Consider the following 15,460-nt stretch of genomic DNA (forward strand, 5'->3'; position numbering starts at 1 on the left):
GGTTAAGTTTATTCCTAGGTATTTTATTCTTTTTGTTGCAATTGTAAATGGCATGGTATTCTTAATTTCTCTTTCTGCTACTTTGTTGTTAGTGTACAGAAACGGAACTGATTTTTGTATGTTGATTTTGTATCCTGCAACTTTACCATATTCGTTTATTACTTCTAAAAGTTTTCTGGTGGATTCTTTAGGGTTTTCTATATATAAAATCATGTCATCTGCAAATAGTGACAGTTTCACTTCTTCCTTTCCAATTTGGATCGCTTTTATTTCTTTCTCTTGCCTAGTTGCTCTGGCTAGGACTTCCAGTACTATGTTAAATAGGAGTGGTGACAGTGGGCATCCTTGTCTGGTTCCTGTTCTTAGAGGGATGGCTTTCAGTTTTTCACCATTGAGGATGACATTAGCTGTGGGTTTCTCATATATGGTCTTTATTATGTTGAGATACTTTCCTTCTATACCCATTTTATTCAGAGTTTTTATCATAAATGGATGCTGTATCTTGTCAAATGCTTTCTCTGCATCTATTGAGATGATCATGTGATTTTTATTCTTCATTTTATTAATGTGGTGTATTACGTTGATTGATTTGTGAATGTTAAACTATCCCTGCATCCCTGGAATAAATCCCACTTGATCAGGGTGTATAATCTTTTTAACATATTGTTGTATGCGATTTGCTAGTATTTTGTTGAGGATTTTTGCATCGATGTTCATCAGTGATATTGGCCTGTAATTTTCTTTTTTTATGTTGTCCTTGTCTGGTTTTGGTATCAGGGTAATGTCAGCTTCGTAGAATCAGTTAGGGAGCTTCCCCCCCTCCTCAATTTTTTGGAAGAGTTTGAGAAGGATAGGTATTAAGTCTTCTTTGAATGTTTGGTAGAATTCCCCAGGGAAGCCGTCTGGTCCTGGACTTTTATTTTTGGGGAGGTTTGTGATTACTGTTTCTATCTCCTTACTGGTGACTGGTCTATTCAAATTCTCTACTTCTTCTTGATCCAGTTTTGGAAGGTGGTATGATTCTAAGCATTTATCCATTTCTTCCAGATTGTCGAATTGGTCGGCATATAGCTTTTCATAGTATTCTCTTATAATCTTTTGTATTTCCGAGGTGTCTGTTGTAACCTCTCCTCTTTCATTTCTGATTTTACTTATTTGTGCCTTCTCTCTCTTTTTTTTCTTGGTGAGTCTAGCTAAAGATTTGTCAATTTTGTTGATCTTTTCAAAGAACCAGCTCTTGGTGTTATTAATTTTTTCTATTTTTTTTTGGTCTCTATTTCATTTATTTCTGCTCTGATTTTTATTATTTCCCTTCTTCTACTGATTTTGGGCTTTGTTTGTTCTTCTTTTTCCAGTTCCTTTAGGTGCATTGTTAGATTGTTTATTTGAGATTTTTCTTGTTTGTTGAGATAGGCCTGTATCGCTATAAACTTTCCTCTTAGAACCGCTTTGGTGTATCCCATAAATTCTGGCATGTCGTATTTTCATTTTCATTTGTCTCCAGGTATTTTTTGATTTCTTCTTTGATTTCTTCGTTAACCCAGTCGTTGTTCAGTAGCATTTTGTTTAATCTCCATGTATTTGTGGCTTTTCTGATTTTCTTCCTATAGTTGATTTCTAGTTTCATACCGTTGTGGTCAGAAAAGATGCTTGGTATTATTTCAATCTTCTTGAATTTATGGAAACTTGTTTTGTGGCCTAATATGTGATCAATCCTGGAGAATGTTCCATGTGCATTTGAAAAGAACGTGTATTCTTCGGTTTTTGGATGGAATGTTCTGTATATATCTACTAGGTCCATCTGTTCTAGTGTGTCGTTTAAGGCCATTGTTTCCTTATTGATCTTCTGTTTGGATTATCTATCCATTGGTGTAAGTGGAGTGTTAAAGTCCCCTACTATTATTGTGTTACTGTCTATTTCTGTTTTTATGTCTGTTAATAATTGCTTTATATATTTAGGTGCACCTACATTGGGTGCGTAGATATTTACAACTGTTATATCCTCTTGTTGGATTGTTCCCTTGATCATTATGTAATGCACTTCTTTGTCTCTTTTTACAGTTTTGTTTTAAAGTCTATTTTGTCTGATATGAGTACTGCTACCCCAGCTTTCTTTTCATTGCCTTTTGCGTGGAGTAACTTTTTCCATCCCTTCACTTTCAGTTTGTGAGTGTCTTTAGGTCTGAAGTGTGTCTCTTGTATGCAGCATATATATGGGTCTTGTTTTTTTATCCAGTCAGCCACCCTATGCCTTTTCATTGGAGCATTTAGTCCATTGACGTTTAAAGTAGCTATTGATAAGTATGTACTTACTGCCATTTTTTAACTTTTTTTTTTTTCCTCAGGGTTTTAGTAGTCCCTCTCTGTTCCTTTCTTCTTCTATACAGAATTGATGGTCACTTTAGTTTGACCTCTGTCTGAAAGCTGTACTCTTAAGTCCCCTCCTCCCTCCTTTTATGTTTTTGGTATCATATCTAACCTCTTTTTTGTATATTTGTATCCATTATGTTCTAATCATGGAAATAGATAATTTTTCCTATTTGTGGTCTTCTCTTTTCCCCTTAAATCAGTCCCTTTAACATTTCTTGTAGCACTGGTTTCTTGGTGACAAACTCCTTTAATTTTGGCTAATCTGGGAAAATTTTGATCTCTCCTTCCATTTTGAATGATAACCTTGCTGGATAGAGTATTCTTGGCTGTAAGTTTTTTCCTTTTAGCACTTTAAATATATCATGCCATTCTCTTCTAGCCTGTAAGGTTTCTGCTGAGAAGTCTGCTGATAGCCTTATGGGGTTTCCTTTGTATGTAACTTGACATTCTCTTGCGGCTTTTAGGATTCTCTCTTTAATTCTGGACAGTTTGATTATGATGTGTCTTGATGTGGGCCTCTTTGGGTTTATCTTGTTTGGGGCTCTCTGTGCTTCCTGTACCTGGATGTCTGTTTCCTTCCTTAGGTTAGGGAAGTTTTCATCTATTATTTCTTGAAATATATTCTCTGCCCCTTTGTCTCGCTCTTCTCCTTCTGGGACACCTATAACACGGATGTTAGTGCGCTTGATGTTGTCCCAGAGGTCCCTTAGACTGTCCTCACTCTTTTTAATTCTTTTCTCTTTTACCTGCTCACCTTGGGTAATTTCTTCTAGTCTTTCGTCCAGCTCACAGATCCGTTCTTCTGTATCCTCTACTCTGCTTTTGAGTTCCTCTAATGAATTTTTCATTTCCAGTATTGTATTCTTCATTTCTGATTGGTTCTTTTTTATATCTTCCATTTCTTTGTTGACATTCTCACTGAGTTCATCTATTCTTCTCCCCAGATCAGTCAGCATCCTTAACACTCTTAGTTTGAACTCTCTGTCAGGTAGGTTGCTCATTTCTGTTTCACTTAGTTCCTTTTCTGGGGTTTTGTCCTGTTCCCTTGCTTGGAACGTATTCTTTTGCCTCCTCATTTTGCCTCTTTCCCTGTGCTTGTGTCTACGTATTAGGTAGGTCAGCTACGTCTCCTGCTCTTGGATAGGTGACCTTATGTAAGTGATGCTTAGGAGGCTTCCAGTGTGCTTCCCTCAGTTCTCAATGTTCCAGGGGTGACCCCTATGTGGGCTACGTGTGTCCTTCTGTTGTGGCCTGTTTGCTCTCCCTGTAGGCGCCCAGGGAAGCTGAGTTATGCTCCTGGCCAGCTGTTGTAATGCTCAGCTGCTTGTAGTTGTTGTGGGCCCTTCAGTCTCTTTATCAGGTGTGGGGAGCCCCAGCACAGTTGGCTGCAAGTTCTAATACCACATTTGTGTTGCAGTATTTCTTTTGAGTGAGTAGGCCCCCAGCGTGGCAGGTTGTTAGGCTCAGGGCCTTACAATTGCTATAAGCCTCCAGCCTTAGGTCTCTTGTCAGCTCTCTGAGGATTGCAGCTGGGTGGGGCTGGCTTCAGGCACAGGAGCACCCAATTGTTTCAGGCTTTGGAAGGTGGGGCAAACTCCCCATGTGGGTCTTTGAGAAGCACAAGTCTTCTGCAGCTGACAAGCCCTGCCGCCAACAGGTCCACACACACAGTCAACACAGTCCTGCCCCATGTGAGCGCCCCGACCTCCCCAAGTGGACCCAGTCTCTCCACGGCGGGAGCCCCACACACTCCGCCACCGCCCCACACTCTCCACCCACTCCTTGTGCACACCCTGCCCCGCTAAAGTCGGCTCAGTTGCCAGGCTGCAGAGAATCCAGTCACCAATCTATGCAGGCCCACACGTTGCCTGAGGGCTTGTTGTTGGGTGGGGCCAGTCTCTAGGGTGGGCTGCCTGCCCTGGCTGAGCTGGATTAAATCGGTGCTCTAGCGGGTGGGGCAGACCCTGGGCTAGCAGGCCTCAGGGAGAACTCCAATGGTGTCTGTGCCAGCACGCCCACACCAGGCCACAACAATGGCCGCCGCCAATGTCCCAGTCCCTGGAGAGGTCTCACCTCTCACCGAGATGCACTCGGGGCCTATTAGGTGAGTCTCTTTTCACCACAGCACTGTGCACCTTTCTTTCTGGTGATTTTAGGATGCTTTCTGAAACGGGTGAGTTTGTGCGTGGGCCCTTTAAGAGCCAGTTTTAGTTTCTTTGTGAACCGGGTTTTCTGGGGGTGCTCCCCAATGCTTTAGTAGCAGCAAAGTCAGATATTATGCCGCTGGTCTCGATTGTGATGGGTCCACAAAATGCCCACAGCGGGGGCGCTCCCCGGCTCAGGGCCCCGCGCCTCCAGGGAGGCTGCGGACCTGTGCGCTGCTCCCGGCGGCTGTGAAGATGGCGGCTTGTGAAGGCGGCGTTTTTCCTCTCCGGAAGGGAGTCTCTGCCTCTTCCACCCCAGCTAGGACTGTCCGCTGCTGCAGGAGTTCCTCTTATGCAGTTTTCAGTTCTGTCTCGGGGTAATTTTTCCACGAGTAGTTGTAAATTGGCTGTGTCCACAGGAGGTGAGTTCCGAGTCTGCTTATGCCGCCATCTTGACTCTGCCTCTCTGTGAGGTGTCTATTATGTGAAATAAAACCCATAATACTATTTAGCTTGTTGGTGTGGCTATTTTTGGGGCTGAAATTATAGAAGAAATTTTACTCTGCAAAATTTAAATGATTAGTATTAACATAAAAATTTGTTAAAAGAAAAACGAATAAATTTAGAGAGAACTTTTACTCAAATTTAAGGTTTAGTTGTACAATTCTAATGATTGCGGTATAGAGGAATCTCTCATCTATTAGTCATTTCTAAATATGATAAGCACTTTCAAAAACAGAGTTATGGGCCGGCCCCATGGTGTAGCGGTTAAGTGTACGTGCTCCGCTGCAGGTGGCCCGGGTTTGGATCCCAGGCGTGCACCAATGCACTGCTTGTCAAGCCATGCTGTGGCAGAGTCCCACATAAAATGGAGGAAGATGGGCACGAATGTTAGCTCAGGGACAGTCTTCCTCAGCCAAAAGAGGAGGATTGGCATGGGTGTTAGCTCAGGGCTGATCTTCCTCACACACACACAAAAACAGTTATATTTTTTCCATATTTCTATTATTTATTGGTCATTACTCCTTCCTTCATCCCCCAAATAAAAGTAGTTCCCTATATACGTACTATAAGTACTTGAGAACATCCCGAGAAACCAAGATCTGATGGAAATGTGGGTAATTTATTTCTGGGCATGAATTTTATTCTATCTCAAGAAGGAAAGTATAACAAAATCAATATCTTGCCTGAAATTGTTGTTGCATTGTACGTGTATGTTAAGCAATTATCTGAAATGGACTAATACTACATAATTGGAACAATGTGATAGACTTGAAAATTCATGATACTTCATTTTTATTAGTCATTAAGAAATTACTACCCACCAAATAGTTTCAAGTAGTGAAATTATTCACTGCTTTAGTGAAGAGGCAACTATGTAATACTCAAAGGAAACTAAAAGAGAAAGCATAAGCTTCAGACTCCATCTTTAAGAATCATAGTCTGGGCAGCCAGCACGGTGGTGTAGTGGTTAAGTTCACGTGCTCCACTTTGGCGGCCCAGGGTTCACAGGTTCAGATCCTGGGCGCAGACCTGTGCACCGCTTGTCAAGCCATGCTGTGGCAGGCGTCCCACATATAAAGTAGAGGAAGATGGGCATGGATGTTAGCCCAGGGCCACTCTTCCTCAGCAAAAAAGAGGAGGATTTGCAATGGATGTTAGCTCAAGACTAATCTTCCTCACATACACACACAAAAAACAAAACAAAGAAAGAATCATAGTCTAGTTAATAAATAATGATATATGTGAAAGATATCTTACAATAATAAGTGGCATAAAAATTGGGCACAGAGAGAGAGCACTGTAAGAAGCAGGAAATCATTGTCAGCTTCACGAAAGACAAAATTTCATGGAAAAAGAGGTATTTGAGTTTCCTCTTAGAGAATAAACAGAAATTGTATCATCTGAAAAATATAATTTCAGGCAGGGATCCATGATCATAAAAATGCGGAAGAAACATATCCATAGCCATTGATAAGTCATATTCGCTCTTTAGTCCCAGGTTCAATTTGTGACGAGACTGTAAGACTCCAGAGCTGTGAAAAGTGTTATATGATTATTCCTAGACCCTAAATTCAAGGAAGTGATCCTCAAATGGGATGAATAGATCCTAGTGTGTTCATCACAGAAAAAGACTAAGAGATCAAATAAGAAGCAAAAAATTGGGTAAATTTCATTTGTCCACTCCCTCCCAGAATAGTGTAATCATCAAAAATATATTAAGCAATGCATAGAATTCATGTAGCATGATAGAGCCTCTTTCCCCAAGGAGTTACAAACTAAAGCTAAAGTAACCATGCCACATGCCGTAAAATCAATAAAAATAAATACCACAGGGTTTCTAAAAGGAGAGAAAATCTCACAAGAAAAAAATAAAGATGCCCTTTTTTGGAAAAGTAGATTCACGAAGGATGGGTAGATGTCTATACTCTAAGATGAAGGGGAAAGCAGTTAAGGATGAGAAAATAGAATGAACGAAGACTTGGGATCAGAAAAGGGCCAAGTACGATTGTTAAATTGAGCCATAAGGTGTATGTAAGGGATGTATGGATGATAAGTTCAGGAAAATAGGTAGCAGTTTGGTTATGCATTATTTAAAAGCAAGATTGAAAAGCTTTTACCTAATTTCTAATCCAATCAGCCCTATGTATTTAGACTTTTTCAAGACTGTCTCCCAAGTCCTACAAGTATTTTCATTCTTTTCGTTCAAACAGAGAAGAGCTTTAAGAATATTTCTGATATGTAGCTAATATAACAAATATGCAATTTTTTCTCCAATGAGCCATGCTACATCATTTTTTGCTTTATGTTTTTTCTCATCATTCATTGAAATTTTGTTTTCCAGGAAAATAAGAGAACATTATTTTGTAGATACATGGTTTTCATGACATTGTCCAAACTCCTCCTCCTCATCTTATACCAGTATTGCCACAGCAAAGAGTGAACATGTGCATTTTATTGCTTGAGTTCTTATTAGCATCAACAGCAAATCTTTGTTCAGCATATGCTGAGGATGAGGCACTGAAGGAGGTGTTGAGACACGAAGAGAAATCGTTAGCCCTTGTCCTTACTACAAAGACTACTGACGACTGGCAACACTGCACAAGTCAGACAGTATATTTTCAGAAAACATGGGATTTAGACCCATTTCTGATGCATGATATTGCTGTTTGATTCTTCAACTTCCCCATTTAAGTGAGAGAGGCTAATTTTTCTTCCTCATTTACTGCTTGGTATATTGTGAAAGTTAGAGAACCTGATACAGAAATGAAGATACTAACAAGCCAGGGAAGACAAGGTATCTGGTGTAATGCTGAGAGCTTAAGGCGTATGAGAAAAAGACAAAATACAGATCATGCAGCATGTATACATTTGGAAGTAGAAAAAAATTGTTGAGGCATCCTTGGTACTTACAGTTTTACAATTATAATTACATGCTTAAATCAAATTATTATTCCCTTAACTAATCAAAAGTCACTATATGTTATTCATAAAACAGAAGGTTTTGAGGATTCACTGTGTGATCAGCTTTGATTTATTTAGTTCCATTAAGAGATAATAAACAAGAACATGATTCTTATCTCTCAAGTTGAGGAAACAGAGTGAATCTACATGAACTCAGAAAACTTACATTCAATTGTTTGTCCTTAAGAAATTTTACTATGTGAAGCACAGTATTTTGGACATTGAGAATACAAGAAGATAAGTCAAATTGGAGAATCAGGAATAATAATTAAATAACCAATAAGCGGCTATGCACACACAGAGACATACTCATATATGTTTACATATTTATATATGTGTGTTTCTATATACTTACCTACAATAATCATATTTACTATGGGCGATAAACTGATATGTTTTTCTATTTGTTGTTTTTCTTTAAAATACGATTATGTACTGCCGTTTACAAACAGTTAGTGTCATTCATTAGCCTCGATTCTTATCTCTAGGTTATAGATGGGACAATAACTAAAGCACTTGCAGTGAGTGGAAGGGCTGGGATTTAAACCCAGGCATCTGGCTCTATCATTTGAGCTTTTGAAGCTTCTCTTTTCTTTGTTCTTCTTCAGTATAGATTTGGTATTTTCTTCTCTTCCTTTCTCTTCTTCTATACTCCTAATCCTTTCTATTCCTATTCTACTCTTTTCTCTCTCTCTCTCTCTGTGTATTTATATAAGTATATGTACATATTTACATACATATATATTTAAAGTTTGGTCTCAACCCCATAAATTACTTTTCAAGATTCACTAATGAATGTCACCCAAATTTTGAAAACCATGATATAGGCATAAATGATTCTAAGCATTCTGATGAAAGTGAACACTAAGGATGGGCAGACTCAGGCAGTTTTTATGGCACCAGGAAAGAAGGGCTTAAAGGGAGAGGAGGAATAGGTAACATGGTGTTATTTTTTTAATAGCTCTAATTGCTTATCTCCATTGTCTTTGAGGCTTTGGGAATATTATTGAGTCATCCTTCCACTGGAATTTTCAAGTGGCAAATGACACAGTTATTACAAAGTAGTTCAGAATGCAGTCAGGGGAGTCAGCCTGTGTGGCCTACAAGTTGTGTGATTTGGAGAAAGTTACTTAAACACCTCGTAGTTCAGTCTATTTATTTGTAAAATGAGAATAATAGAGACTGCCTCAGAGAGTTGTGATGAATGTAATAAATATAATGTCCTAGACTGATGAATTGTGCATGGTCAGTTCTCACTAAGTATTGACTATGGGCTAGTAAATAAACACTTGATCAAAATCTGTGATAAAATTGAGAACAGAATCCAAAAGGGACAACTAACATATTTGTTCAGAGGCATTCAAGAAACATTTCTGATGTCTTTTGGTTCATTGTCAGTGAATTTGGCAAAGGAATAAAAAAAGTTTCATACTAATATTATTATCAATTATAAATAAATAATTTTAGCCCTGTATACAATGGGGACACATTCTCTTTAGAAAACCTCTCAGATACAGTTTTTTCATGTCTTCAGTCTGTAAATATTAAGGCATCCCAGCCGAGTCATCTAAATCAATTTGCCCCTGTGAAAGATTAAAGAATTTAGAAGTTATTTAGTACTAGAGTCCAAATATTTAGTTAAAAATCAGGAAAATAACACAAGGAGGGAGGAAAGATGGGAGAGAGAGATTGACTGGTTGGTTGGTTGATTTCTAGGATCATTCAGTAGAAAAACTAGGGCTTGAGTCCTGGGCACTTTCCACTGGCTCTCCCATTTTTCTAGAAGGCAGTGACCTTCAAAGATTGCAAATTCACTTTGACGTCAGGGGAATGTTTTGCTGATGGCAGTTGGAAAGAGCAAAATATGGTAGTTACTCAAAGGAGCAAAAATTAGCACTCCTTACTCATTGAGCATAGCAACAGAGACAGAAAATATAATCTAACTTTAAAAATGGCTACTAAAAATGCATATCCATGTTTTATGTGAAAATGAGATCAAGGCTCCTACTTCACTGTGAATTTAACCTGGGTCTCAGGCAATATGAATATTCAAATCTGACATCCCTTTAAGCTTCCCAGTGGAAGAGGATGAACATTACTTTTTAAAATTTCCCTCTCCCAGGCAGGGTTTTGAGGGACCAAGACTGAGAGATTCATTAGCACAAATGTTTTATATCATATTTGCAATTTTCTTTCAATTGCAAATTTCCATCATAGAGTAACTAGTACTATGGTAATTAAGACATTAAATTAAATTATTATATCACATACCATGCTGAGAAAATAATAATGCAGTACAGTAATACACAACAATAGATAATTGCTAGGACAATAGGAACGTGTCCACAGTAAAGATAATAGTCATTTTTAGAGCCCTATTGCCACAGCCGGTTTCAACAGGGAATGAGTACATCCCATTAAGCACGTCCTAAGAAACTCTGGAATTGCAAGGACACTAAGATTTCTTGTCTTATACTCGCGGGTTGTCTCAGTTCTATCGGCTTCCCTTTATTTACTTTATCAGCATAGTTTTCATAGCTTTATGTGCTTTCCAGCGTCATTTATGTAGGTCAATTGGATACAAATACTTGAGTAGTGCGAATGTTTATTATATGGAATATTTTTCCAAAAGTGTTCCTTTTTTTTTCCTTTCATTGTGGCAAAACACCATTAACTAACTGTTTAACTGCATTTGGGGGGTAAAAACATGTGTTCTACAGTAGTTCCTGTATAATAAAGTAAGGGTTCAGGGGAATTATTTGAATTACAAATATTTTCTATCCTGGAACAGTGTTTCTAACTCAGTGAAGACCTTAGCATGCAAGTTCACATCCCCACCCACTCACTTTTTCTTTCTGTCTTTGCAGTTCCACCATGGTTTTTAATTCACCCTTCCAACCTCTATGCCTATGAAAGCATGGATATTGAGTTTGAGTGTGCAGTCTCTGGAAAGCCTGTGCCCACTGTGAATTGGATGAAGAATGGAGATGTGGTCATTCCTAGTGATTATTTTCAGATAGTGGTAATTATCTTTTTTCATACTAGCTTTATAATCCCATTCATTGTTGACTATGTTTTCAGTTGTTTTTCTTTCCTGGGAAGAAGGTTCCTGTTGGGAATTTTTATGATGTATTGAGAAAATTGTTCTAATAAAGCAAATAGCTATTTAGACTTAGAATTTTTGAGCTGAAAAAGAGTGATAGAACAGTCCAGCTCCTTTTTTACAGACAAGGTTTTAGGCAAACAAACAAACAAAGAAAACTCAGAAGGCCTAAGACTATCTTTCCAAGTATTCTCATTGCTAGTTCTTGGAAGAACAGCTTAGAACCTATTTCTAGACCATATGAAGCCAGGAATCTCTTACTTCTTTGACTTTTACCCATTATAATATTTCAACAAGATGTGCTACTTATGTTTATAGTAGTCTGTCTTTGACAATACAGATAGCTTTCATTTGCTACACTTCCAGATAGGACCAGCTGAACTTACATGAGCAGTAGGAAAGGCTAGTGGTGACAATGACAATGAGGATGGTGGTAGCAGTGGTAGAGAAGCCATGGAGACCCAGAGTTCACGTTGCTTTGTAATTTTGAACATTGGAAAGAATTGAAGCTAAGAACAATAATTTTTATAGGTTCTCTAAGTTTTAGTGCACTCTCTGTCCTTCTCCTTGTTGGGGATACTAGGAATAATGGTATTGTATTCACTGAGTTGTTGTCCTGGTATATAGTGAGTGCTCAATACCTGTCATGATTATTGTTTTTGCTGTCACCAGCAGAATGCTTTGCTCATTCAAAAATGCTCTGTGAAAACACTCCTTTAGGTGCAAGTTGGCATTGGAGGTTCTGAATTCACATATACGAACATAAAAGAAATATGAAAAATTCTAAATATCAAAGAACTTTTCAGCCAAAGAAGGATGTTTTAGGTCCGCTTCTCTTATGTTTGAGATGCAGACATGGCCCTGTCAAAGAAGAGTGATCTTAGCCCAGTCTCTGGGCAGAATGGGACTGGAGCACAGGCGTCCTTCGAGCCCAGGCACAAGCTCTCTCCACGGCCTTCCACTCAATGGTGGATTCCTCTTTCATGACCAGTCATCTTTCAGAAACTTTCATAATCTCGTAGTGCATGCATTTTGTCATACTGTAAGAGTTCTTAACGAATAAATCCACAAAGGATATCTTTATCACTTTTATCACCACTTACCATTTTTCACTTGAATTGCATTTGTTAATTGGCTGGGAATAGAATAAGAAAGGGAAACAATTTAACTTTTGAATGCCACATCAATCTATTAGTTCCTTTAAGTGCAATGCTATTTCCACTACCACTGAATTAAAAATGACCTGCCATGGGGCAACTTGAAATGTGCTGTATATGCCTAAAATATATGCTACTTGCATAGAAAGGAAACTGTTGAGTGCCCTTAAGGACAGATGATAAAATGCAACATTTATTTTTTCTACAGTTTGAATAATCTTTCTCCCAGCATGACTCATTATAGGCAACCTATTGAAATGTTTCTTTTCTTAAGGTGAAAAGAAAATGTACAGTATGAGCCCTATTCACATTAAATTGTGCTTAAAAATATTTGCCCAATAGCTCCAGAAATCTGAGAGTCATTTTCTGTCGCACATGTAACATTTAGCACAAATAGTAACTTATATGAGAATTGTTAATTAGAAGTTAGTCAGCTTTATCTAAGAATTTTACATCAGCTGAGAATTGACTACAAGGCACTAAAAACAATTAAGAATTCCCCATGAGGTAATATTTATCTCTTAATGACTTCAGGGGAAGTGATTTAACACGTCTCACTTAGTGAACTAATTCTTACACTAATATTGAAGATAAACTGAGTTAGTATAATTAAATGCTATCTCCAGATCATTTTATCATCCATCCTTGAAAAAGATGGTGACTCAATTTACATAAAATAGGAGTTAACATTGCTGTATTTAATGCATAGATTACTGAAGGTGAACCATTTGGCCATATAAGAAGAATGACATGGGTATAAAATATCCACCATGCCTCCCCTCCAAATCCCCAAAAGGGTACATGTCAAAGCAATTACAATTTTAAAAGGATTGCCAGACATTTTTTTCTCAGTAAACACTTTCAGAAAATATCCAACCTAGATTTCTTGTCCTTTAGAAGCTGCAAAGATCAGTGTTTTTGTTTCATTTTGCCTTATTTTCCATAGCAGCTGCTAAACTTGAGTTTCCTTCAATAACGAGTAAAAGAGTGAGACTTTTTTTGACGCTAACATTTGTTTATTCCACACCTAATAAAAGAGTTTTCTGCTCATTTAGGTATTGAGGGTGGTGTATGTTTTTGTGAGTATATTTTTCATTGCAGAACTAGATTAAATTGAATTCAGCAGAGTCCTGGGAATCTATGACAATTCCCAGGACACAGGACGTATCTGTGAAGCTGAGAACACTCATGGCCTCTCTTCTTGTTTCTTCTGTGAAGTGTTATAAATTTTATGTTCATTTTGTCACTTTCGAGTTTTTTGCTTTTTGAAATATTTCACTTGCTTTTTCTTTTCCCTAGGGAGGAAGCAACTTACGGATCCTTGGAGTGGTGAAGTCGGATGAAGGCTTTTATCAATGTGTGGCTGAAAATGAGGCTGGAAATGCTCAGACCAGTGCACAGCTCATTGTCCCTAAGCCTGGTAAGATAAGGGGAACTTTGTTCTGGCACCTGTGGTCACAATTATGTGCAGTTCATTTGTAAAATCCATATTGTTTTCCCTATCTCTCAAAGTTAATTTGTAATTATTTAGTTAATCAAAGTGTACATTTGTGTATTGATGGTATATTTTTCTAGCTAATTATATATATATATATTTCTCTCTCCAACCAGTGAGATAAAGTCATCATGAACAACAGGGACCTCTGGTTGTCAAGATAACAACCACTAAATTACTTTCTTCCCTCTTTTAGGGCTTGCCTTTCTTCCTGGTGTTTCATATATATATATGAAACAAGTATACATATATACTTGTTTATATTATATATATGGAACTTAGTATGTACTTATATACATATATATTATATATGGAATTTATATGCATATATGTTGTATATAAGTATATGTATATACACACATACACACATATATATTCTTGTTTCAATGGAAGTTGGCAGAGAAATAGCAGAAATAATCATTTGAAAGTAAAAACCATTTTTCTCCGTTTTTAAACTTTTTTATAAATTGTCCTTTTTCTATAATTGATAAAATTTTAATTTTATTTTGTTCTGTAGTCTTGTGGAGGTTTAATATGCTGGTGTATTCAAAACTAGCATAAATCTATATTAGACATGTCATGTACCATCCTTATTAACAACACAATTCCTACTAGGAAAAAAACAAATAAAAAGAAAAAACAAAGTGGTCACCAGCTCTGAAATGTTGTATCACTAAAGAAGGTTAAAAATATTAATTCCTTTTTTTTTTTTTTTGTGAGGGAAATCAGCCCTGAGCTAACATCCATGCTAATCCTCCTCTTTTGGCTGAGGAAGACCGACTCTGAGCTAACATCTATTGCCAATCCTCCTCCTTTTTTTCCTTCACCAAAGCCCCAGTAGATAGTTGTATGTCATAGCTGCACATCCTTCTAGTTGGTGTATGTGGGACGTGGCCTCAGCATGGCCGGAGAAGCGCTGCGTCGGTGCGCGCCCAGGATCCGAACGTGGGCGGCCAGCAGCGGAGCCCGCGCACTTAACCTCTAAGCCACCGGACTGGCCCCATTCCTTTTTTTAAAATCAGAGATTGAGAAGTTGTTGGTATAGATCCAAATACTTTAAAATATTAATATCTCCTATGAAATGTTTCCATATCATCTATTGCTTATGTTAATTTCAACTCTTTTAAACCAACTTCCTTCCTCTTGACTTCACTCACTCTTGTCTTAAACTTACTATGCAGTAAATTTAATAGAAAATGAGACATAGTCTTTCTTTGGCTTCTATCATTTAAAATTTGCCTATTAAGGCCTTATATTTTGTGCATCCCTAACCGATTATCTGAAAACTCTCAGATTCTCCCAAAAATGCTCACAATGATGACTTTCCCTTTTTTCTTGATTGAAAGAAAAAAGCAACCATAGAACAACAGTCACAAAGGAGTAAAGGAACTATCTAGGAATTACAAGGGACAATTAACTCTTGCTCAAGATCGCCCATTTCTGTGATGGACTATTTCTTTTCCCTCCATTTAATGTGCTTTAAGTGTTAGTGTAACTTCATTTGTGTGACTAAGTACATTCTCCTCTGCTTAAACAGTAATGGATAAGTAGGAGAAACGGAAGCTCTAAAATCAGAGTCTCTAACGTGAGCCAGGCTTTAAAAACTGCACCATTTCATTAGTAACGATAACATGACCATGCTTACGCTACTATTAGCTGCTATACAAGTCACAGAGCAGAATTCTAGTTAACCCTGATTTTCAGCTAAGGCCGTAAAGCTGAGAAC

At 37.9% G+C, this 15,460-nt stretch overlaps 1 protein-coding gene across 1 annotated transcript in view; it reads left to right on the plus strand.

The window, feature by feature from the left end:
* The window catches only part of DCC (DCC netrin 1 receptor), a 1,099,744-nt gene that overhangs the window by 658,105 nt on the left and 426,179 nt on the right, over nt 1-15,460 (plus strand). The window contains exons 6-7 of the mRNA XM_058557158.1: nt 10,847-11,001; nt 13,539-13,659. Coding sequence (XP_058413141.1) covers nt 10,847-11,001; nt 13,539-13,659 — 276 coding nt within the window. The remainder of the gene's footprint in view (nt 1-10,846; nt 11,002-13,538; nt 13,660-15,460) is intronic.

This window comes from Diceros bicornis, chromosome 16 (genome assembly GCF_020826845.1).
Source record: "Diceros bicornis minor isolate mBicDic1 chromosome 16, mDicBic1.mat.cur, whole genome shotgun sequence".
In the NCBI taxonomy this organism is placed as follows: domain Eukaryota; kingdom Metazoa; phylum Chordata; class Mammalia; order Perissodactyla; family Rhinocerotidae; genus Diceros; species Diceros bicornis.